The sequence below is a fragment of the Saccostrea cucullata genome, unplaced genomic scaffold (assembly GCF_032062105.1).
Source record: "Saccostrea cucullata isolate Sc308-1 unplaced genomic scaffold, CSIRO_AGI_Scuc_v1 ctg170, whole genome shotgun sequence".
NCBI classification, from domain to species: Eukaryota; Metazoa; Mollusca; class Bivalvia; order Ostreida; family Ostreidae; genus Saccostrea; species Saccostrea cuccullata.
Genome location: NW_026931200.1, coordinates 93,920 through 121,166, shown reverse-complemented (window position 1 = coordinate 121,166; position 27,247 = coordinate 93,920). Strand labels below are relative to the sequence as shown.

The following is a 27,247-nucleotide window of genomic DNA, read 5'->3' as shown; positions in this document are numbered from 1 at the left end:
ATGGAAGGTTGTATTTTTACTTTTTAAAAAATGCACGAATCTTGCTTTTGAAAATTGAAAAAAAAAATTATTAAGTTTATTCTTCTATTCTTGTTGAGCGCAGTGAACATGAGATTGATTAAAAATAAATTACCGAATCTGCATCTATAGTGCGTCATAAAGTCTTGGGGATTCCCCATCGTGCCTTCCAATATTCGCCATCTTGCACACGGCTTTTTGTGTGCAGTTAATGCATTTGCCTAATGTTGTTCTAGTCATCTGTTTGGAAAATATGCGATAGTCCTACGGCAACTGGATTTTATGTTTCACAAAGTTTGCTAAAAACACAAAGGTAGGTAAGTATTAACATTTTTTTTTTACAAAAAGGTACAAGGGTAATGCGCTAACAGCATACATTATTCTAATGAGCTAACGTCTTTGTCCTTTATAATGACTTGATAAAAAGACCACTTTAAAGAATTGTCCAATAAATATATGAATACTATAGTTTAATAACTTCCTTTGGTTCTATATTTGTTTTTGAAATTTTTCCTTACACTGGATGTTATAATAAAAGAAATAATAAAAGAAATATGTTCCGAATCAAAAATAATGTATTTCTTTTGAATTGACTGTATAGATATAGTCAAAGAGAAGAAAAAAACCGCATTATTATTTTAACATAGAATTGTTAAAAAGCGTTTAAATATACATGTAACATTAAAGTGAATTGTGTACGCTGCTTATTAAACATTGATTGAAGTCAGTCTCTGTACACTTAGAAAGTTCATTCAGTTCTCCAATTTCAATGCGTATCTACATGTACAATGCCACGGAGGTCCAAATATATGGTGTAATCTTTCCTCATATATTCAAACGTAATGAATATAATTCTTTCAAATTGTTCTTCCTGTCTTTTTCTTGCCTTTTTGGCAAGTGTTTAAAAAATCCAACGAAAACATCGCTTCATGAAAAAATATGCATGGTTTCATCAATCCTTTATTTCGCTTTCCTATCCCGTCCTTCAACTTATTATACATGCATTGAAAAATTTATCGCTAACTGTCGGTTGACAAAAGCATGCATGGGCAGATTTTATCAATTATTTTAATTTCAATTATCACAGACCTAATTGTCTGAAGAAACCACCGGTGTTAGACCCTAACAAATGTTTAACATTCATGACAATGTGCACTAGGCAGGTGGGATCGGTCAGCAGGGGATACTCACTCCTCCATGGCACATGATCCCACCTTTGGTGTTTTAGAGGTCCGTGTTTGACATGCTCTAATATTTGTATCATTTAATGGACTTTTAAAATTGAATACTGCTTGTTATTTCCATATATTTCATTTACTATTGCGAAAATTCTGATACAAATACAAATTTAAGTTCATGTAGTTAAATTAATATATTTCGCTTTAATAGTACTTTTCTTGTTAGGGTAAAGAACGAAAGATTGAGCTTCATTGACAGCTTTTTTAAAGCCATTTGCTTACTGAAGATTACACGTCAATTGTTTTTGTCCCGTGATTTTCGTGATTGTAATTAGATGAGAAATAGATTCACAAGTCTTACATTGTTACAATTACATTTTTTTTTTCATATTTACGTTTAAAGTTGTTGGTATTTAGTAGCTCACTACTAGAATATTCATGCAGGGCCTCTGTAGATTCTAGCATGCAAAAAAGAATTACTATGTGAAAATTTATATGAAATAATGTTACAAAAATGACGAAGCAGCTTGTCACGAAATTAAGTTGTTTGAATGACTCATCCTTAAATTCGACATGTCTCATATCGATATTTTTTTTGCTAACATAACTCCCTTTATGCGTTTGGCCTTTTATCTATCGATACTACAATATCAGAATTTGTATCATCTGTGCTTTTTGAGCAGATCTATTTATTTTTATTACTGTGTTTTGTATAGTGTATCATATTTCCCCTTGTGTACAGACTGCATCACTGATGGAGGTGAGAAGTATACATGATGTGAAATCTCAATAACTACCAAAATAATGTAAAATCTATGTTTTGTTTCAAAGATGCTCTATACAGCTGGAATATTTTCTTTTTTTAATAGCAAATTACATATAATTACTGTTGTCATAGAATCTGAAATAAATGGAACATGTGGAAGAAAGATAAGACTTTTCTTACAAGTCATATACATTTATATCGTATAATTAAAAAGGATATTGCTTAGGTGTCTTAATATTCACGAATTTATGACTTGTACAGCTTCCTTGACGATAACTAATTATCGGATAAACGAATCCCCCAAAGATATTTAACATTTAGTACTTATAATTATGTATGTATCAAGCCAATTGTTAACTCCGTAATGGTAATTCTCACTATTTTGATGGCCTTGGTAGAAATAGTAAATAACTCGTTAAATGTTCTTGAGATTGTTTTTATATTTATCAACCCTTACATAGATTAAACCTTATTGCATACACATTCATGGGGCGTTTAAGCGGGTCAATTTTTTTTCCCCGATGTGTGACTTAACAGTTTTTTTTTCAATGAAAATTACATTTTTGCCACAGAAAGAGTTTATTTAATATATATATATATATTTTTTTAAATTGAATAATAAAATCTTCTGGAAATGTTAGAAATAATTTGGCGAATCTGAATCTCCACTGCGTCACAAAGATCTGGGGGCTTTCCCAATATGCAGACGACCGATATTCGCCATCTTGCACTCAGCCTGTTATTTTCAGTGAAACATTTGCATCATGTGTTTGTGTCATCTGTTTGGGAAATAAGCAAGGGCTGTGTTTCAGCAAGCTTAATTCCATGAAGGTTATCTGCGATTACTTAAAATACTAAGGTAGGCTTGATTTTTCTTCATAATGTTTTATAAAACGCTAAAGATCAAGAAATGAATTTTAAAATATTATTTATTCCGTATGAGTTAAGATATTTGTAACCTTCCTTTAAATAAGCACATTAGTAATCGTACAATATATAAATATTTTTTCTGGAAACAATGCATCTTTGGTAAGGAAAAGAAATATTAATGCATCCCAAAGTTAGCCGAAATGGGCTAAATTTCTCTATTTTGGAAAATATCGATTTTGTTTGTCTGGTTCACTGACAGCTTTGCCAGAATATGATAGATATAAAACAAAGATTCCTATTGTTCCTGCGTAAAAAAGGGGAAATGTAAAATGCTTAACCTGCATTTGTGCTCAAAACAAAAAAGTCTGTTAAAACGTACTTTATTTCAACCTTCATGCTTAAGCTGTTAATCATGCAAATAGGAGTAGGTAAATATCTTAAAAATATCATTTATCATAAAAACAAAACAAAACAAAAAGAAATTGCCAAAAGAATTAATGTTTTTCTTTGATAACGTAGCAAAAATTTATGTTTTTTTCAAAAAAAAAAATGAATTACGATATTACGAATGCATATAAGGTATACGTAGAAAAGAAATCTAAGTTGCAAATCAGCAAATAAATATTTCATTCGCACGCTTTCTCCAAACAGTCGGAATGTAACACGTTTTAGACTCGACGCATTCCAGTGGTTTATCCTCAGCATTTCTGTCGTCTGCATGTGTTGCTACAAATGTAACCCAAATTTCATTATTTAAAGCTATTCTCCGCTGACAACGGTGAACCGATTACGATTTTATAACACTCAATTTCAGTGCCCAGATTAATTGTACTTGTATTCTTTATTCAATTTACCCACAAATGCAAAACAGGCAGATATATATATAAGTTAAGATTAATTTTTTCATTGTCGACCATACTCACTTTTGGGTATTATTTCAAATGTAAATTTTATACCGATTCTACACCTCGCTTCTATAATCGCCATTGTTGTAAGTTTTTGTGGTATCAAGAATGTTTGATTTTTAAATATGTCATTTCAAATTGTCTGCAGACTTTTAAAACCTTGAATAAGTCAATAAAAAAAAAATTATTGTAGCCTTGTTTGATTATTTCAAGTGAAATTAAAATGATAATTATCATTTGTTAAGTTTGAAACAGAATATAATAAGGTTTTTTTTTGTTTTTGTAATTTATATGAAAGGACTTGATTCATTTTTTACTAATTGTTTTTTTTTTTTTTTTTTGAGTACTGCCAAGATTTTACTCTTTTTGAGGGTAATACACACTTAAACATTCATTGTCTGTAACTTAAAGATATCTGCTTATAGTAAACAAACTCCTGTGGGAACTGTACAGAAATCATTTTTGACAGATGAAAGGCAAACTTGACAATTAGCTGTCTAAATGATATATCCTCATAACTCCGTTTGCCATCAATATATTTTATATACAAAAGATCTGCCTGGTTCATCATTGTCGAAATTGTTTAATCCAATAACAGCCGATGCGTTATTTGCGTGTTTTCTGTATGTCATTAAATTACTGTAGCGTCTTTTTTCTCTATTAACTATACCACATGACAAGCATGGTAGGATTAAAGATAAAATTTGTCTAGAAATCGATTTTCAAACACGTACACAAAAATTTTTCTCTAGTAAAAGAAAATAAAACATATATAAATTACATGAAATGTTATTTATTATTTTGCTGAACTGCATTTACATTCTAACGATCAAGATGGCTTTGTCAGCTTTAAAATTGAAGTTTAAGTTGTAGTTACTTCAGTCTATGAAAAAAGAACCCGTATGTATTTCATTCCCAGAAAAAAAAAAACGTTGTGAATAAAATTATCGAAAATCCAATATTTACTTCTCCTAATCTGTTTAAGGAATGAATTAAATTGCAACCCAAGTTATCCTGTATAACCTAGGTTGGGGCACTTTATGCTTTATATACCGCGAATTCTCAATCATGAAGTATAGAAAACAATTTCTTCCTTACAAACGTCTTCAAATTGATCATATTTTAAACGTAACGTGAAGCGGATTGATATGTTTTTCACGTTTGTCATTGTGACGTAGTCAACCCAGATGATACAATATAGACTAATTTTTTTATCCAATCAAATAACATGTGCAAACCAAAATTAAACTATTTTGAATTGACACCCCATTCCCTTTACTGTATCGTCGATAACAACTAGAATACATATGTCATGATTTAAGGTTTGGTTTGCTTTAGTAATGGAACTTTGCTGTGAGGATTGAAGACAATTTTTGCAGTGATAAACTTGACAATTTCGCAGTACTGTTAAGGCTTCCCATAGCTTTAATTGCATTTAAAACGTAACGCTGCATTGCAAGGTCGATTTTAAGTTTTGTTTTTAAGTTTTTACCTAAATACGGCCAATTCATACAGAGAGTTTCCTAGGCTATATATAAAAATATTTGTTACGATATCACATGACCTCGAAGACCACGTGGCGTTCATGTCTACATTTTTGAAGTGCTTCACATAAATCGCTTCGGCGCAGCCCTATAGACCTGACACAATTATTTATAATTTTTTGTCATGTAAATAAACTCGTTGCGTCCTTGATAACCCGAAATGTACGTCGGAAAAGTTATACTATTGCTCTGATACAAAATATTTCACATTGACTTCAACTTACCGACAAATCTGAGGATATTTTCCGCTCAATATCGTCATCTCTTTTAAAACAAAGTAGCCATCATACATTTTTCCCAAGCAAGATTCAGTTAGAGGGGATACTCCTGTTACAGATTTTCACAAAACATCTCAAATTAATCCTCAGTAAAGACCTGCGCCAGGCCCTTTTATACACATATTATGAATTCTGCCTCTATCCACGAGTAAAAATAAGGGTAAATGTCAAACGTATATTTTCGTATGTATTTTGAACACGCTGACTTTTACACAAGAGTAATAGAACAAAGCTATCTACATTATTCGGATACATTATATTTTAAAAAAAATGATTAAAACATCTTTATTTTAAACTAGATTTCTGCATCTTTATATGCAGATTGAAATAAGATGTAAGGTTTATGACACTCTCCCCCTCATTACAGCTCAAGTTTGTAGTGACTTGACGTCTTTTTTAATTATGACGTCACACATTTGTAGTTCAGAGAAGTGCATGCACAGAGTACACTGCAATATTCTCTGGGAAGTCTTATCGTACCTGCGTAATTTTTCGATTTATAAAAACTTAAAATAATTATTTTCTCTTTGTTTTCTTTTTCTATTTTTGTTAATTTTTTTGTTTTTTTATATTTAAATTAAGAAAAAAATTAAAACATATAAACAGCTATTTAGATATAATTATTGCCAGTATTTCCATTGGTTACATCTTTTTCAAAATTTTATATTATTTTTATCCATGCAATTATGTCCTTCTTTTTTAATCCTTAAATCTTTATGATGAATTTACCTGTATGTGGAAAAGTGTATGGTTGTTTTCTTTTTTCCACGTTCGATTTATACAAAAGTGAAGTTACGACTTCAAACATTGAATACAAATTGTGTATAGGATATCAACAAACAATTGACTCAAGCTCAAGAAATTAAGTGGCCTTTACCCTACCTGATTTCATAAAGAAAACTTATTTGAATTGAAATTCCACCCGCCAGCATGTCTTGAAATGAAAATTTCGACGAAAATAACTTTTTTAATTTATAATTTATATGGGGATTTTATAAAAGTCTCCAAAAGCCTCATAATAAAAGAAATATACACAATCATTTTCATATGTAATCACAGTCGTATGATATTTTAATGAACTCTTTGCTATAACAACATTTGTAAAATTACACAAAGTTATGCAAAGATATGAATACTTTAAAAAAAGAATAGTGGTATTAGTAAGATTTATTGAAATTCCATATCCATATTTTATATAATGCCTAAAAGAACACGCTGTAACATTGCAAGATGAATTAAGTATAGCAGCTGTTTTGAATAACACAGCTTCCATTTTTTGTACCTCTTTATCTACAAATTTAAAGAAACAACGTCTGGATGTACTTTCATTCATGATTTTTTTACTAACCTTTTCTGTTTGTTTCGAATAATTGGGATTTAGTTTTCAGCGGGACAGTGGTTTGTGTCAGTTTTGACCTCACTGCATATTCCAGTATTAACTATTACATCAAAATTGGTGGTGAGTTCATTTTTCTTTTGCATTTGTATTTTGTAATTTGAAGAAAAAAAATGCATGAACTTCTTTAAGATTACTATTATTAATTTTTGCATATATTACGGAATGAAAAATAAAACAACAAATCATTTTAACAGTAACATTGAAAAGAAAAATTGTTAGAGCTTACAGAGTTATTTGAGGTGACGCTTATGTAAAACAAAAGGTCGGATTATTCATATATGTAAATCAAACAAAAGGCATAGTCTAAAACAATTCATGTGCTCTTTCTACTTTTTAAGGCTGGTAATAATTTATATGAAAATAATAAAGTTATATAATACGTTCCTAAAATAATATAGGTACCTCCTTGAATCTTCTCTGTTTCATTTTTCCTAACCGATGATTTTCACAGAGATTGTCGAAAAAGAGCATTAATTAAACATCACTGATGTCTTCACGATTATTAAAATTTCTTAAATAAATTTCATACTCAAATATTTTTATTCAGATCCAAAACGCAGTATATTTAAATAATGTCATTGTATTTTTGTATGCAAATTTGAATGCAGCTCTGCTAGAATACAAATACTGAAAATGTACATGAATCAAAGTACAGTTGTTGTGCACAATGGCCGAAATTAAACCTCTTAAAACGACTAATCCTTATTTTATAAAGGCAAGGTTTTATACTTTTTTCAGCAACTTAGAATTATACATATATGTATGATATACGCTGAAAGGTTGAGTGTTGTTTTGAAAGTCTAAATCATGTCAGGCTGCCTTATTCAAGATTTTAAACAATGAATAACTTGAAATGATCAAATTGTTATATACATATATATATATATATATATATATATATATATATATATATATATATATATACATATATATATATATAAAACATTCTTTTTGTTGATGTGTGAAATTTTATTTCATGTGGTTTGTTAAAAATAATGTCATCTTTTAATTTTTAAGTCAATTTTAAACTAGAAAATATGCGTAAGATTCTCATAAATACTGTATACAGGAAGATGTTTGCCTCCTCTTTATTTTCGTCGCTTTTGATTTTGTTGCTAGTGTACAAATGTAAAACTGGGTAATTTCGACAAAAACTCCAAAATTTTATGTGCAAAACATTGGGCAATCTAAAGCGGGTCATTTTTTGCAAGTGTTAATCGGTGAAAATAACACGATGGAAAAATAACCTTGTTAACAGTTATCTACCTAATACATTTATACAGTCTGGGAAATTTATAATTACTAATTAACTCATTCAAACGGTTCTCTATCTGAATTCTATTCTCCTTGCAATTGCTTCAATAAGATAAATTAATTTAGCGATAATTTTATCCTTTACAAATGTGCTAAAACTGTATTAGAAACTGCAAATTACATCGTATCTTTCCATGACATGAAGATTTTGCTCAGATTTATACTGTCAGTGAGATAGTCCACTTCCTGATAGATTTTGATCAGCTGATACAAAGCGTATGTTATTCAAATGCACAAGCTCGGTTTTGTTGGATTTCCTGCTTCCTCCATTTTTTCCAATTTTTATTCTGGAATTTTCCTTGATGATCATTGTATTATAAATATCATTAACGAAATCATTTACTTCTGCGAGAACAATTTAGGATGTCATTTTCTTTACCTCTTTCAAAAAGCACTACATATAGTCTAAAAAAGATTTCTTCTCAATAAGGTAAAATATTTAGTCATAATTTGAAATATAAAACACAATTCATAACGTCTCGGATATGTTTTTTTCTTGTTTTCATGCTATTTTTAAGAAGTTATACAATCATTTAGTGTATTGTTTGTAATTAACTAAATTTGGACCTTCGCAATCCAGTTTTTGAAGTTTTTAACATTAAAAAAGTTTTAAATAAATCAAAATATCAAAAGATGGGTGAACATGCTTCCAATTTTTCTTGTTAAAAGGTTTCTCCCAATTAATATGTGATAATCCGCTAAGTGAAAAAATAGCATGATAGTAGCCTTTTTTTAAAATCACCTTCCTATAATCATATTTCATAAAACAAAGTATTTAATGTTTTCATTTTGTAATTCAACTTTAAACAGTTCTGTTTGTCATTTTAAAACTATAAAAGTGTGTATTGATAAACGTTAATTTGTTCCACTTTGTTAAAACTGTGATGACGTGACAAATGTATAATGTCTCTAATCTTTGTTTTGTGCATATATAATAGCTTTTGAGAATATGATATCGGTCTGTCGTCGCTCTGGTTCTGTTACATCATTTCTATAATTGATATATTTCCTTCATCCATACCCTATCGTCTTAAACACGATGCTTTCTTTTTCTTTTAAAAACACTTGCATCACTCTGTATGAATATTTTACAAACTGCATGTTTGATTTTGATTAACTAAACATCAATTTAGTTCAGGGATTTTCTTAGCGTAACAGGGAAATTGATTTTGATTTTTTTTTTTTTGAAAATCGCTGACGTCATTTATCTCTTTCTTGCAGCGTTTAAAAAAATGATAGTTTATTTAGTAATAATTTTTGGCAAGGTCATCATTTTTTCTTTTTAATTTTGGTTACAACCTCACATTGATAAATAAATTGTAAGTACATGTAGTCTCTTCGTGATGTTTGACCAGACTAGATAATTAAAAGGTAAGTTATGTCCACAATTAATGATCGAAAGTTTTTGAAGTCTGCAAGAATTTACCAAGACTATAATTCTCATTAACCGGTTAATTATGTATTTTGTTGAAAGAGTGCAAAAATCTGTACAACAATTAGCTCAAGAACATAAAGAAGTTTGTAATAGATATATTGTCGAATATCAAAAAAGTAAACAAATCTTTGCAAAAATTTCTTACTGTAATCGACTGAGAAATATCTTGTCGACGTATTGAGAGATACCAATCGCTATTTTCTCTATAAAGTTTTTTTTTATTTTATTTTTTTTTTTTTACAAAAGTCATTGTAGAATAAAAGCATATTAAAACCCCCTCAGTTATAATGCAGAGAAGTTTTTTTTCCTGTTAATGTTTCATAACAGTAAGAAATATCAATTGAATGCCATTCCCAAACTTTCGATGTACCGAATAATATATGAGCATTGTGCGTAAACAAAGAGTTTAAGGATGAAGGCTTCGTTTATTAATCGGTTTGCCAGACTGTTTGTCTAGATAAAGTTCATCATAGTTCACTAGCATCACTATTAACGTCAAGAACCAAGGTCGGACGTCCGGCTATTTGTAGTTTATTATATGTAATATAATGGATTTACAATGAAGCGCATTGAAGTGGTAAAATTTTCCGTTTGGACGAAACGTTCTGAGTCATGTTTTGAACGTCAATTACAACACAATGACACGCCCATATTTTTAGAAACGAGAAAGAAATATTCGTCGTAATGTTTTAGGACACCCCAATCTTCGCGACAAGCAGCATGAGTTACACTGAAATGGTGCTTGAAAAAAATAAGAAGAGAGAGTTAGAGACTCTCCGCTTCTGTAAAACATAAATTGCAACGAATATGTACATATCTTTGAACTTATCATGTCTATTGAAGTTACGACAACACATGTTTCGGTCGAACACGTGTTTACTCGGTGTTTATTTAGACCGTCAATTTGATTGGCTTTTATATTTATGGAAAACCTGTTCTACAGGTATTCGAATAAACAAATTGACCGTTTTATCCATTTCTAAAGAAATGGGCGTGTCATAAGATGACAATAAACGTTCTAAAGATAGCTCAAAACGTTCCATTCGAACGGAAAATTTTACCACTTCTATGCGCTTCATTGTATGTCATGTTTGATGAAAACAACTAACGCAGCCTTCACGAAAACGTTCCTCAGAAACTAACCAGTAGGGCAAGTTGATTTGCTATGATAATTTTTACAAGCCCAAAGAAATTTTTAAAAACCAATAAATCAATAATATGTGAATAATATATAAAATGAAATTTCATATTTTATTTTGTATCATTTTATTCCATTTAACAATTTTCAGTATCAAATATATCATTAGTACCGTATATAGCATTTAAAAGCTTGATTAATTTGCTATCTATATTCCATTATTTGAAATTTCATTTTCATCTTATTTAACAAATATTTTTATTTTGATTTAAATTTCAAGAGCATAAATATAGTTAAATCAACTTTTTAAAACACTTTTCATTGACACCTATCTGCCTCCAGACTAAAAACTGGACTTAAAAAGGTATCTCAGATTTTTAAAAAATCTATTTATTCAAAAGTTATAGTCATTTGTCCTTCAATGTTATTAATTCATAAGCACAATTCTACACTTCCTTCAATAATGCCCGAACCAAGCAAAATATCAGATCTGAGATAGATTTTGTGAACACTATTTTAAACACAATCTAGCAAGATTTCAAAGAAATTGGCCTAAAAGATGGCAACTGAATCCTTTGAAATACTACCAATTTTCTTATAACGGTAGAGGGAAAACCCAATTACACAGTACATTCTGCCAAATCTACAAATACTTGACAGTTTCGAGATTCAGCTTTTGATACCTGGCACCTAGCCATATTTCCAATGCATTTTCAAGAGAATATGGGGTTCTTTTCTGTATTTAGGTGGTTTAAATTTCAAGAGTAAGTAAAAACAGGTTAAATTCTGAATCAGAAATATCTCCCGACAAAATGGCAAGAGCTAAGATCCACCTCCGGATCCTATTGTATGGTTGTTAGTGACCTGTTAGATCTCGTTCCCTTAATTTAGAGTTCCTGTAGTCTAATTCCTGATAACCTCTGTGTGGCTAGTGGAGAATTTCCACAATTGTCAGTAATTTATTGCTCATTTCATGTGCAGGTAGTCACAGATCAAATCAGAAGCTTTAATAACGGAACATTCTCATGGGATAGTGTTTATGTTTCTTTATTGTTAAAGAATTAGAAAATCATGTCATAATCAGCAAGAATTTTTCATGCATTATAAAGCAGTGATTAACTTCCTTATTTTAGCCAAAAAATTGCTGAATTGACAAAAATCTCAAAAAGCCTTTGTGTATCTTAAACATTTCTTTATTTCCCCGTTTTCTTCTTGAGTCATAAAATGAATCAGTAATAATGAAAAAGAATGAATTTAATGTCAACAAAGATTATCTCTATAGCTTTTCTGACAAAATATTGTACATTTTCCCTTTTCTGGGCACAGGACTTCTCTTTCAAAGGAAGTGAATTTTCAGATTCACTGTTAGTATAATTTTTAGCACATAATGCATGTAAATCATTGCTCCTCAGTAAATTGAATAATCGGAAATAATTTAATTGGATATTGCATATTTTTCCCAAAAACAATGGAAGTAAGAAATTGAATTGGAGAAAAAAAAACCGATCATTTTGATGGATAAATGCATTATGAAGTCGTGTTATATGAATTAGATAGGGGATATTTTTGATCAAAAAGACCATACCGATTTGATTTTGTCAATATGGTTAAGTATGTAAAAAGAAAACAATTCTAAAAGTACCTGTTAGTTTTTTTTTTACAAGCCAGTTTGGCTACTTTTCAAACTATTTTTACTAGCCCAAACCTATTTTTACAATGTTCGTGAATCGGTTTAGTGAGTTTTAGTGAGGGCTGTACTGTAAGATAATAAAAACAACCCAAAAAGTTCATTATATTCTCATGTCATGAATCAAACGGGGGAATGATTAATATTTCGGTTTTCAGTAAAAATATTTCGATTACAGTTAGAACCGATTTTAGTTAATTTCAGAGAAAAATACAAAACCTTGAACTTTTAGTATAAGGAGTAAATAAAATCAGACAATCTGAATGTTCCCATATTTCTTCTACAGTACCAAAACAGTCCTTCTAGTAGTTTCCTAGACAATGTTGTTAACGCCTATCAAACAACGTACAACTCCCAAATATAAAAACATAATATCCAAGCATCTCGAAAAAAGGTCCACAGAACAGAGTTGCAATAACTGTCTGGAAGACACAGGGACCTTACACCATAGGGCAATAAAATAATGATAGTTGAAACAAAACATTAAACATTAGTGACCGCCATCGTTACACATGTAGCTGTTTTACTGTGCCGTGCCAGATACAGTATAAATTTTCTGTCACTGAAACGATGCAAATGCTATGTGTGTGTCACAGTAAAAATACATCCATGATGATCAGAAAACAAATTCTGTCTAACGTAAACTCTTATCAAGCAAATCTACCGTGTTTCTTTTTTTTTTTTTTTAGAGCAGAGCCATTAATTATCTCTTAATTAGGACATATTGTCTTGCTTCACCTTGTATGGCACGTATCAATTACATTCTTTAAGTTTGCTGGACTCGGCGCTTGAAAGCGCAAAGACATACAAAATGCTTTCACTCTTCCATGAAGCGAAAACTCCCACTAGTTTCATTTAAAAAAATATTATCAAAATATTAACCAAATATAGCGGTTTATCTTTTCTCCAGGACCGCATATCCGCTAAAATTATGTTGGCGCTGTGAGTCAAACATATCGTATACCATTTAATTCTTGCTAATGCTTAATTTGTTGAAAAAATTAAAACTAACCGGCAATTTGATCAACTGACACATATGATCAACTGACACATATGATGGCAAATTTCCAGAATTTCCTCTGCTCTTCAGTGCATGTGTTAAATACAGAATAATAAAAGAATATCAAGGCTTTTATATTTTAAAAAATCGTACTTTTTTTGTAAAGTACTTTCCTTTTTTTAGGGATGGGGGTGGAAGGTAAGTGAGATTGTAAATTATTAGTTTTTTGGAACAGACGTATTGTTTTCAATAGTCATCTATTAATACTGTCTTATATGTAATATGTACGACAGTTTGTGCACGAATTGGTGATTCAAATAAGTTGTGTGTATTTTTGCCGTGTATACGTTGTTGGTAATTATAGAGTACTGGTGAAGTTGCGATATTTAATCGCGAAATAACCGCAAATAATAGTGTTTCGCGTAAAATATGCAACACAGTAAATTCAATGGAAGAAGAAATATATTGAATCAGAGTAAAAAGGGAGCAGGGGCATATATTTTGTTAGTTAACATGTGTTCACCTGCATTATTAACATTTGTGTCAAAGTCTCATTGGACATCGTTTTTTAGTGTTAAAATAAATCTGTTTGTGGACACTTTCTTTCTATTTTTTCTTTCTAATTGTGTCGGCAATAATCTGTCAGGGCCATTTAGTAATTACCGCTTATAAATCTATAAAAACTTGGGTGTGTCAATTTCCTTTCTAAGAATAAAAGTCTTAAGACTAAACCAACTTTAATCAATATTTTGTCTTTTGTAAAGAAAAAAATCAAAGAAAATCAGAGAAAAGACAATTTATAAAAAAGAAAGCTAAAATGGTTCACTTTTCTATCCATGCAACTTAGCGACCAGTTATAACGTTATATTTTGACTTAAAATGGCTATTTTTTCTTATTTTTCAAAATAGCACAAATAGGTCAAGATGTCTAAACCAATCAGTTTGTGTAATCTGATGTCATCTTAATTACTGGCACATTTATTTACATGCTTTTTACTCCAAAAGTCTTGCAAATAACTTTAATCAATATTTAATTTACTCATCCTAAGGGAGTCCTGCCACATATGTTTCGTATATATGGATGCTTTACTGACCCTAGAACGATAATCACCAATTAGCAATTAACCTGTTTGACAAACGAGAATACTTCAACTCTTCCATCGTCAACTTTCCTTTTTTTTTGTAATAATATTCCACTATCACCTGTTCATTATGTTAATGTATCTCAACTTATTGGTTACTCAAGTGCATGCTTATTAATATATTAGAAGACTTCGATCAATTTTTCAAAGCAAGACAAATATATGTAAGTTGATATTAAAGGAATTTAAGCAGCCCCTTTTAAAGACAGCATTTTGTTAATTCTATGGTCGTTGAAATGTCCTTGTTAGCAAAAATGTCTTGCTTCATAGGAGGCCTTTGTTTTATATGAGTTTTGACTACGCAACGTATCCTTGATTAATTCAGCAGATTAATGCATAAAAAATGTCAGTCAGCAATCAATTTGATTATGCATTGCACTCTCTTAAAAGGTCACTTAATAATCAACCATGGAATCTGTAAAATAATCAGTGGTGGATCCAGGAACCTTGAAAAGAGGGAAGGGTAGGGGGCACGTCACAGACAAAAAAAAATTCATATATCAAATTTTATGTACATTTTGGAAAAAAAGAGGGGCCTGTCCCCTTGGGCCCCCTCGAAATCTGCCAGTGATAATGATTTAAATGAGACAAGACTGTTGGTAACTTTTTTTTCAATTTGTTTGTCAAAAGCTTGTCTTGTATTTGTAATAATTCGTGACTTGATTTCGATATTAAATAACGAGGAGCTTTTTGCTTTGCCTCTTGAAAGTACACAGTAATTAATTGAATTTTAAATTTAATTGGCTTTAATTATAGATTAACTGATTACGGAAAAAAAAATAAATTTGAATTAATTAGGGAAGGCAATCGAAAAGAAATTGTGTTCTTTGGATAACCGCATGACGTTCCAACCGATGAAGCGATTAATGATATCAAAACATTTTTTCCTGACATTTTTTGTTAAAAGTTGAGAGCTTTAATTAATGAATGAAAAATTAAGCTTGATGAAAAACGTAATGACTTTAACTTTAATTTCAAATGTCAACATTCCTTACTCATGCAGCAATATACTTTTGTGATCTGCATATACGATGTCAGTAGCTCTCAAATGATCCGATAAGCAAGAGCGTGTTCTAAATATGAACAATTTCTAAAACGAGGTATACAATTTGTATATAACCGACAGACAATTTGCTGAAACAAGAATATCAGCAGTCTCATTAAAATGCACAATTTTATAAATTCTATGGTCGATCCAATGACCTTGTCAGCATATACAGTTTATCACTAAGTCAAATGATGATTGACGTTTTTCATGCCAATTATTAGGCCATTTTTTACACTCTGAATTGTCGACGGGTTTTTTCGTTAATTTGCGATCATGACGATGAGCACACGCCGCGGATGTAAACGGTCGACAGGGGATGCGGTAATCTATTGCACCTAATCTCTAATTATTTGGGGGTCCGACTTTTCTCTGCTCCAATTTTTTGTTATCTAATGTTTTTTTAGCTTGAATACTGTTCTGCACCTGTTCCAAATATTTCTTGGAAATAACGAACAGTATTGGAGCTCATAAGACCATCAAACAATACAAAATTAGAGCAGAGCATAAACGGATCTTCAATCCACCAGAAGTTGGATCAGGTACAATGGAGGCGTGAGCATCCCCTGCTGACCGACCAGCTGATATAAATCTCTTAAACAATATACTTGTAACTTATCAACATTAAGATTTATTTTGTATAAATTGTCTTAATTAAATTTCTAAGAAAATAAGACATTTAATTTTTTTTCCTGAATAATCGATAACAGATTTTCTAATTTTTTTTTTTACTGATCTAACCGAATTATTGATTAAACAGTTACAAATTGCCATCCCTAAAATTAATCATAACAGACAATTAAGATAAAAACTTTTTCTAGGGCAGGATAAATGGGGCTTTTGTCTGACATGTATTTAAACCTACATTCGTTTGGCTTTGTGAATGTCTATAATCATGAGAAACTCCTTGAGATAAAATGCAGAGACTTAGCAAATGTTCAACAACTCTTTCCTTTCTAATCAATACATTCAATAACATTTAATGATATTATCATGGAAATTCATTACGTGTAACTTTGTAAGTTAAAGGTTAAATGGAATGTCTAAAAAGAACATTAAATATCTAGATACATGTATATAAAAAAAGTAAAATTATTTATTCCTTTTATGGTTGTTGTCACAGCAAAAATACACATGACTGTTTAAGTAATAGGAAATAAGCTAAAAAAAATCATAAATTTATATTTCTGGATTTATACTGAGTCCAAGTATTCCAGCAAGAATATCGTAGGTTATTCCACTGACCCATTGTTTTTCTTTTGAGGATAAAATTGTATTTGAACAAAGTCATACATTATACCAGATCCTATTGTTAAGTATTTCCTTTACTTTTTTTAATTTGTTTATATATATACAAAACATTGAATATATTTTATTCTGCAACTACCCAGTGCACTTTACTTATAAATTGTACTAAATAAACCTAAATTTCCTCGGTCAATGTTATAATAAAACCTCGAACATGTACAGTAAGGGTTTTATTGACATGTAATTATCGTGTTTGAAAAATAAATAAAAATCCCTCAGAAAAATGATTCTATTCCGACGTTCGCAAAACATTGTGCCATCATGTTTATTGCAATGCTTACGCTATGGCATCTTTGTATGTGCCTAAATTGAGTTAAAAATAGTTCGTGTTGGAAATCAGATGTTGCAGGATAAAAAAAATACATGGTTACTGTCTTGAAATATAAGCAGCATTTGGGCTCGGATAAAAAAAAAGTGATGATAGTCTCGGCTGACCTCGCCCGCTATCACGTTTTCTCATCCTCACAAAAATATATTGCTTATAATTAAAGATATAATCATTCATTTTACATTTTCTTAAAACGGAAAATGGATAACAAAAGCAAAAACACACACAGAAGGTGAGTGTTACTGTAAAAAAGAACATTGTAGGTACTGCCTCAATTTTCCGATTGTTTGACGACAACAAAATTAGAGTTTGTACTTGGGCAGCTGTCACTGCCTCTTAGCATGACCCTGATTCAGCGTACCGCACAAGACTTGATTTTTATCGATTCAACAGTGTGCACTGTCGCTTGTTTTATTGCTTTATGTTGACACATCTTTTTTATGAACATCGTGTGAATCTTATGTTCCTTTGTTTGGAATTATATAAATCATCGCAGGTAGCTCATGTTTACATGTACTTTATTATTATTTTATTATTACTGCATGCTGTAATATTTTGATTATTATAGAAGAATGTATAAATACATGTATTTAATTTTTTAGAATGTCATATTATTTAAAAAATTTAGAATTTTTTTTCTTTCATAAAAGTTTTTCAATTTAAAATATACAAATCCATCTGTAAGAAGAAATAATTTTAAATTTCTTTAATTTCAAAATTCCAATGTAACATATAAAAAATAAAAGCAAAAAAAAAAGTTTCTAACTATGCAATTTCAAGCGTTGCTTATTTATTTATTTATTTTTAGATTTTCTGTAAAAAATATATAGGCTCAAAAAAACAAATATTCTTTAAACCAATTTAAAAGATATAAAAATGATATTCAATGTCAGTTTTTTGTGGAATGTTAACCAGTTCTCCTCTTGAGTGATAAAATATTATGCTGGGTTATGTGATCAATTTTCCATTGTCAATTGTTTATAGTAAGTTTAAAGAAGTAAAAACATTTTTTTAAAAAATGACAGAGACTTTAACAGCTTTAAGAAGACAAAAACTCTCTTTCAAAATATAAAACTATTTTTCCCCTTTTACATGTACAATTACAGACCAGGTAATACACATGCATGCATAAAAAGAAACAAATGAATGAATACATGTACGAGGGTTGATCCAAAAGTAATGTCACTGTGTCCATATCTTTAATATTTGGCGTCTTATTATCAAATTTAATGTACCAAAAGATTTTAAAAGATTAAAAATTTAAAATTTCATTTAAGAGTATTTAATTGAATTTATTTTATAGGCGTTTTAAATATTAAATATATGTGGTGTCACATAAGCGTCACAAATAAACGTCACGTTTTAGAGTGTATAACACATCAAAAAGCATCTAAAAAGCGTCTTATCGCCCAATACTAGTATTCAGGACATTTTCTAGTCTTTAGTTGAAAATAAAATAACGTAATTGCTTTCAGATCATAAAAAATATGATGTTATTTAGGTGCGGCGACTACCATAATTGCACTTTGTATATAATTCGATATTTTGAAAATTTTAAATCATTTTAATTTGAATTTTTCAGGACTGATTTGTAATAAAATATAGCTTCAATCGTGAAAAATTTTGTTGATTTCCGTCGACTAGAAGCAATTTTATCGAAGTTGTGACATTACTTTTGGATCAACCCTCGTAAATAAACTATTAATAAATTAATATCAAAATATGAATAAAACGAACAGATACGATAAAAAAATTCAAAGATTATTTAAAGCTTCCTTTTTTAAAAAAGAAAAAAAAATCAAAGGTGAATAACATTTTTACTCCAAAGATCAAGCCATTTAAGAATTTAAAACATCACGAGAATTCAGTTTCGTATCAATTTTTAAGGGAATGTGACGTCAATTGGTATATAATTTCCTTTTTTTCCCTTGACTTTGCAAATCGATTTTATTTTAAGGAAATTATTATTTAAGTTTTAATGATTTATATTTAAATAACAAATATTACTTCAAGAAGTCACGTCCCCGATACATGTAGTTTTAATTTTAATATACTGTATTATATCAAGCGTGTAAAATATTCAGGCACGTAGCAACAGGGAGCCAGGGGAGGCCTCTACCCACCTCCACCCCCACGAAATAGGATTTTAGAGCTTGGTCTTTTTTTTGCTTCTTAACTTTTTCAGGTAAGTAGACCTGCCCCCCCCCCCTCTCACTTTCAAAAACGATGATACGACACTGATATTTGGCGGATATCGATTTTTGAGCAATTTAGCATTGATTTGATTTAGGGCATCTCTTATTATTTTTATTAATGTGTATATGTGCGAGACGTTTTGCGTTTACGTTGTACTTCAATTAGCGGACGCTGCTCTCCGCCAAAAACTCTAAAAGAACACACAGCCAAAATGTAATACGCGAACAGTAAATAAATACCCCCAAGGAAACATCTTTCTTAATTTTACGTGGAGGTTAAGATATTTTTTTTATAAATATCATTTTTAAAATGCTTCAAAAGAATTTTGTCTTGAAAGAATTTTCTGTTAGAATATTTCAAGAATCGTTTGTCTTAGTATTTGATATATTGACAAGATGAAAATAAAATACAATGATCATATAATTACTCTGCATTTTGTGATGTTAAAAAAATTGACAAAATCTGTATAGGAATGATTTTTTATATCAATCTTTATTACCTTGCAGGTTCGAACTGATTGCTTTGCTGAAAAAATTCTGAGTATGTCTTCGACATAATGGGTCAAATACGAAAGGTAAGCATTAAATAAAAATGAAAACATTAATTTTCTTTCTTTCCTTGTAGTTTGAACACTCAAAATAACATTATATAGTTGCGAGAAATATCTGCGAATTTTTGAATCGCATTTTTTAATCACGAATATTTCTCAGGCGAAATATTTATTTTCATTTGAACATATAAGTGTAGACTTTTCCTCAGTCGTAAAAAAAATGTCGTTCAGGATATATATTTCAAACTGTAGCCAAAATTTCCCATTTATTTGATTTTTTAAAACTCGCAAATTTAACAAAGAAAGGACGTTGGGAATATTACGTTTTTCAATATGATGATGTTTTTCGGTTTATTTTAAGCCGTAGAAATCATTCAGAGCCAAAGGCCACAAAGGAAACACACTGTGTCGACTTCCTTAGTCAATCGAGATGTGGTAAAAAGAATTAATTGCTTGTCAGCCATTAATTAAGAGAAAGTGCTTACACAAACTCTGCAGACCATTAATCACTAGTCTTATTGAATAGTAACTATAGTTTAGAGTCTAAAGGGTATACTTTACATTTTAAAAAAATACTTCAAGCTTACAATATCACATAAACTTCCTGGTAATTTAGTGAGATAGGGAATAACCTGAAAAAATAACCTCTCTCTATATATTTACAGTAGACATGATAGAAAGAGTAATATGTAGGCTTTATTGTTATATTGAGAACTTTAAGATCACCAAGTAATACATCTTTTCTTATTCTATTTATTTATTTTTTGAAGATTTTTTTTTTTAATTCATCTACCTAAGTAAAATTTAATTCATTTTGCAGAAAAATGAAAACCCCTACACATGCGTGTTTAAGAACCCTCTCTATGAATTATTCATGGACATTGTATCGACAGATAATTAAAAGGAATTTTCAAAAAATGGAAAAATATGAAATACAAACAATTAAAAAGATGATGATGGTGGTATCAAGGAAAAATAAGGGCTTCAATAACATCTAATTTGAAATATTTTTTTTTTTAATTTCTTATGTATACCCCGGTCTGAATTTATCTTTTCAAAGTCATTACTAATGTTTTGTTGCGTACGAGGGTTGTCCCGTAAAATCGTGGACAAAGCGTTTTTTTTCGAAAAGTAATGGGCGCATTAAGCTGAAATTTTCAATGAATGTTATTCATCATATTTAAGTGCATCATTATTTTTTTTTTATAATATATAGGGAAAAATAAAGATTTTATTATGCTTGAACGTGCACATAGTATGGTCCTACGGCGCACGGTAAAAAAAAAACAAGGTTATATTAGAGAATACACAAGAATTAATTCGTAATAAAAGTTTTCAATACATAAAAATAGGATGAAAAGTATCATAATTCGATTCCTTAATCAATTTGTCGTCTTTATAAAAATTTCAAGGCATTTGGTTAATTTTTGGCAGTTTCCCGAGCATTCGAAATAGGAAAAAGGTAAACACAATACTGCAAAAATCGCGATTTTTGATGACGTTACGGCTCACCGGAGAGCAGTTCAGTTAGATTTGGATGTTGTAATGACACCTTAAGAGACTTTAAATGAATACAGAAGAAAGAAAATATGACAAAAATCACCAGATCTTTAGAATATAAATGAAATGGAAGGTTTTTTAGCAAAGTCTTTTTGATTGAGTCCTCAGGTAGTACAAAATGTACGGACAAACTGATATTGTAATAGCAAAGATGCTGTCATTGTCGACTGTTGATATGAGATTCTCTGTTATTTGAATGCTGTTGAGGATACTGTCCAAAACTTGCTAATGAATTTTCAAAAGATTGCATGTGTGTGCCAGTTGAGTTTCTTATCTGGTTTTAGACATTCATGAATGTGAATTAATAGAATTTTTAAATTTAAGTTGGACTTCTCCAACTTTATTTTAGCAAAGATAAAACGTGACGCTGTTTTAGACACTTTGACGTTATCATCCGTGCGCCGTATGGCGATACAATACATAACATAACATCTAATAATCTGTTTATTTATGCATATATCTATTTGAAATTTGCTCTGTATATTCATAATATCTGTACTAAAGAGTAGTGAAAATTTCAGAACACAGTGATGATTATTTTTCAAACTAGACAACTTGTCCACGATTTTACGGGACAACCCTCGTATATAACACCGTTTTATATTTCTTGCTTTTCTTAGAGTGTGTATTATCTGAAAAGCGACTGAGATTAAAAGTACTATATTTTCACACGTAACTTTAATTTAGTGGTTAAGCGGTCAGCACTTTATTCCTCAAACAGGCTGAGAATAGTCGGTAATTGCTCATTGAATAATAAATCCGGCTTAAAAATGAACTAGGGAACTTAAAGAAAACCTCTTCTTTATGCCATATTATTTTTTTCAAACCCCGAAAATATAATTTTTAGTGTTGTTACATGTAAGAGTGTCCTTTTGTGTACATAAAAAGTACTGCCTCAGACGCCAATACTTATGAAAAAATAGAATATTATGGCGCTAAAAATACACAGGTCAATCCACGTCTGAAAAAAAGTATATGCACAACTTTTCAGATTTTTTTTCAATATTTTAGCATTATTTTTTGGTTGATAAAGAGTGTTAAAGTAAAGTTTATAAAAATCTTTTTTTTCTACAATGACGCTTCAGAGAACACTTAAAAGTATAATCTTATTTCCTCTATGTTTATAAATGTATGTCTGTGTGTTGTGTTTTCGAGATTGTTAAAGTGTTTTTATCTTGATAAAATATTCTCATGATCATGAAATATATGGCTATAACGAACCGTGAACAATCTCAGAGGTCTCTTAATTATATAAATCTCTAAAACATCAGAGATAGGATCAGGTGCCATGGAGGCGTGAGTGTTCCCTGTCGACCGGTCATTTATTTAAATATGGTAATTTAAACTTAAGGAGTAAAAAAGCACCCCTACTACCATTCTAACATAGAAATGACTATTGACAGGATTTTTCTAAGTATTACATAAATATTTCTTTTGGCCTTTGAATTTGTACTAAATCTTATTTAAAACAACAGATACCTCATACATGTACTTGGTACATGAAGGATGCAGTCACTGTGATTGATATTTGTTTTTATTTCTTAATGAGACTGAGTCAGCACTTTAAGGGAACACTTTTCAATGAAACAACGTCCATGACTTCCTTGTTTGGTTAAGAGTTTAAAGCCGAAAACAATTTTAGAAAAAAAAAAAAACGAAATATAATTTATTTAGTGATTTGAAAGGTTATGATAGCTAACTTATCAAAATGTAATGCTTCTCATAAACTTAAACCTATCTCCATGAACTTTTCTTTCTTATAAAATACTGGAATAGGAGTGTGTCAAAGAATAGTACGTGATTTTAAAAGTGGACATTTAAAATTTTATCGATTAATAAAGATTCTTTGTTCTATTTTCATTTCAGGCTACACTGAGATCAAGGCTAAAGACTTTGATAACGGTATCCAAATGGATCATAATTTTGTTCATCATTACCTACATAATCTGTTTACCACTTCGGAGAGTAAAGCAAAACATCAGGGAAACATCTTATAAACTAGTCCAAGCTTACATAAGCTCGGGAATCATCACGACATCGTCGATAGCTCCAATAACCTGCGAGGATAAATATGTGTATCTACTGATGGTTGTGCCAAGTGCAGTAGCTAATTTTGAACAAAGAAACGCCATACGAAATACATGGGGAAATGTATCTAATTTGCATACGACTGTTTTGTTAAAATTCTTGTTAGGAAAAAGTACGAACGCTGCGCTCCAAGATATTGCAGTAACGGAAAGTGAAATTTACAATGATATTATATTTGAAGATATTTTAGAAACTTATGAAAATTTAACAAGGAAATCAATTGCCATGTTGCGATGGGCATCAATGCACTGTCGTGATGTGCAATATCTCCTTAAAGTAGACGATGATATATTTTTAAATCTTCCTAGACTCCTAGATGAACTAAAGAAACATCAAATGAAAAATGCAATAAGTGGATGCAAGGTAACGGGGTCATCTCCATTTAGACATTCAATATCAAAATGGAGTGTGTCAAGAGCGCAATACAAAGAGGATTATTATCCGGACTATTTAGCCGGAACAGCATATTTAATAAGTGGTGATATTATACAAAACCTTTACCGTGCAACACAAAAAGTTCCGTATTTCATATTTGAGGATGTGTATATTACTGGTTTGTGTAGACAGTATATTGGGGCATCAGCCAATGGAAATTTAGGATTCAGCTGTGGATACCGTGACCAAGGGCCGTGTGGAAAGAACTTCCGGTACAAAATAACTGGACATCATTACAGTCCTCCGGAAATTGAAAGAATGTGGTTGGAATTGCAAGATAGATGGTCTAATTGCCGACTTGTAGATTATGATTTTATATATAAATTAGTTGATTTATTTAGATACATATTCTTATAGATATTCACGTACATGTACATAAAACATAACTGCAATATAAGAAAAGAATCGTTTATCTTAATTAGCTTGATAAAATAATGGTTGACAATGTAATGTCTATGTTCAAGAAAAATACATGTATTAACAGCGGTGCTTTGTAAAATTAGTTGAAGTGCTTTGTTACTTTTAGATCTCTATGTGATTAAGTATTATACAAAGTTGAAGTATTGTTTAAAGCAATCCGAGTGATTTTATATTAACCTTATACATGAATGTCTAGCTTCCTACTGCTTATGCAAAAACTATGCAGTTTTTACATTTTTTTATTTGATTTCTCTTACTTTTGAGTTTATATTATGCTGCTCAGCTGTGTTCAATAAAATTGATTTCTTTTGTATTGTTAGAATTTGCGATGTAAAGACGCTTTCATTTATTAATGATTCGAAATAAAAAAAAATATTTTACAGAGTTTGGAATATCTAGAGGTTCATCTTTGGATACATATAGTATACTAGACAATCAAACAAAGATTGATTGGTTGTACTGTAAAACGAGAATATATGGCGCATTACTTATTTCAGCGCCTCTGGCGCATGAGCCCTTGATCGCTAAAAATTTATTGTGCGCTATGGATTTTTGTGCGTGTTCAAAGCTTTCACATGCACATGTTAACCGGAATACGTAATGCCGAAGGGTCGTTAGACTTTTATATACACACTAACACTGTAGGATCGATCGAGAAAGTCCTGCCAAATTGTAATTCAATTAAGCTATTGTTAGTTGTTACCAAGTACTTATTATAAGAACTTTCAAAGTTTGGCTTCTCGGCGTGTCAATAATTTATCGCCTCGAGATAAAGAATTCAATCAAGCATGGCGATTGAGCATACAGACAATACCTAATTATGATTACCGTTTATCCTGGTAACTTTCTTTCGATGCATGCATTGTTTTAGTAAATGAAATATGATGTGTAAATACTCCACTTTTTTTCTTTTATTTAAAAAAAAAATAAAATAAAAATTTACTTTGTGCCACGTCCATGTGATTGCAACATCACGATAAAGTTGACAAATGTTTATTTATATACGGGAGACCTATTGTGTTTCCATGCTTGACTAATCAAAAAGTCAAATACGGGCTTGGATAAAAGAAAACAATATCACATTTATATCATAATGAAATTATATATCTTAATAATTCAAGCGCTAAAATTTATTTGCGCTAAAATACGTATGCGCTAAATTCTCTCGTTTTACAGTATGTTCTTCTACGTCCCATTCAAAAATTTTCACTCTCTTAATGATTGATTGTACAGTAAAACTCGGTTATAAAGAAGTCACTGGGACCTATGAAATTACTTTGCTTTATCCGTAATTCGTTATATCCGTACAAGAAATTCGTTAAATTTATATAGCTGGGGATCCAAGACAACTTCGCTATAATCGTAAATTCGCAATATCCATGTTCGTACTAACCGAGTTTTGCTGTATTTTTTTAACGTCCCTCTCGAGAATTTAACACTCATATATATGGACACACCACCACTTTCCGATGGAGATGCAAATTTTGTGCTACACTCGGCACTAGCTCAAGGCCATCGAGCAGGGAGAAATCTTTTTTCGTACCAACACCTTCTCGTTTCATACGGTCTTATCCGAAGGACCGGTCTCCATATCTTACAGTGGAATTCGAAATCGCGACGTAGGATCAACTTCTTACTTCGCCACTCTGGAGCAGAGCAGACGCCCTAACCATTCCTCCAAGCGGGCGAACCACTCTTACGAGATGCCACTATATACCGCTGTGACTTTTTACTTGGCACACAGAGCCTTTGACCAGTGTGGGATCTTTCTCGTACCAAGGCATGTCGTGACACGAGTCTTTCTTGTTTTTTTTTTTTTTGGATGATTTCTGATGATTTAAAAAAGAAATACTTGACATACTATATTACATGAAAACACATCCTTAATCCAGCTACGACGATGCGTTTTCTATTTCTAGAATGTATATTAAGTACAAGGTCGTTTAGCTTTTTCCTAACTTCGTAAAGATATTCCTGAACTTAGTAACCGATACCGTTAGTGAGAAAAAGTAAACAAATTAACTAGGAGAGGTAACTAGCATGAATTTTATTATGATGATATATTTTCTCCCTATCAACTTTGTTTCCAATGAAATTTGTGGAGATAATGAACATTTTACCAGCTCAATAGTTCTTAAAACATTACAAAATAGGAGCAGAGCAAACATCGACCTCCAATACATCAGGAGTGGGATCAGGTGCCATAGAGGTTTTAGAATCCCCTGCCAACCGGTCACACCTGCCGTGTGTTCCTTGTCATGATCGGGAAATAACGGAAAAATCGTTGGGTAAATAATGGTCTAAGAATGTAAAAAGACGGTCAGCATTTGGCCTACTGATAAATTGCATTTGCTGACAATATCATTGTTTAAATCATAGAACATATGAAATGAAAACTTAAAGCAAGACTGCAGATATTATTGCTTCATTAACTCGTATGTCAATAACTTACCTCCTTTTAGAAATTTTTCATACGTAGAATATGTCCTTCAGTATTGGATCAACTGAGAGATTTGAAGTGTGTATACAGGTGACAAAAGTATATGCTGCTTAAGCGAGGGATGTTGATGATTGAAAAGTTAAAGTCATCACATTAATCATAAAGCTTTGTTGTAAGATAACCAGTAAAGTCTTCTCCAAATA

General features: G+C 30.8%; 1 protein-coding gene across 8 annotated transcripts; it reads left to right on the top strand.

Annotated features, from left to right (window-relative positions):
• Positions 1–195: 195 nt before the first annotated feature.
• On the top strand, positions 196–24,988 carry LOC134231756 (beta-1,3-galactosyltransferase 1-like). Of its 8 annotated transcripts, XM_062713720.1 has the most exons (4): positions 2,666–2,821; positions 6,941–7,018; positions 20,058–20,125; positions 23,528–24,988. In XM_062713720.1, the coding sequence occupies exons 3-4, from the start codon at positions 20,108–20,110 to the stop codon at positions 24,539–24,541; spliced, it is 1,032 nt and encodes a 343-aa protein (XP_062569704.1). In that variant the 5' UTR covers positions 2,666–2,821; positions 6,941–7,018; positions 20,058–20,107; the 3' UTR covers positions 24,542–24,988. The 8 variants fall into 8 exon arrangements, with proteins under 8 accessions (XP_062569702.1, XP_062569703.1, XP_062569699.1 ...); XM_062713718.1 differs by lacking the exons at positions 2,666–2,821; positions 6,941–7,018 and adding an exon at positions 196–331; XM_062713719.1 differs by lacking the exons at positions 2,666–2,821; positions 6,941–7,018 and adding an exon at positions 202–335.
• The last annotated feature ends 2,259 nt before the right edge of the window (positions 24,989–27,247 follow it).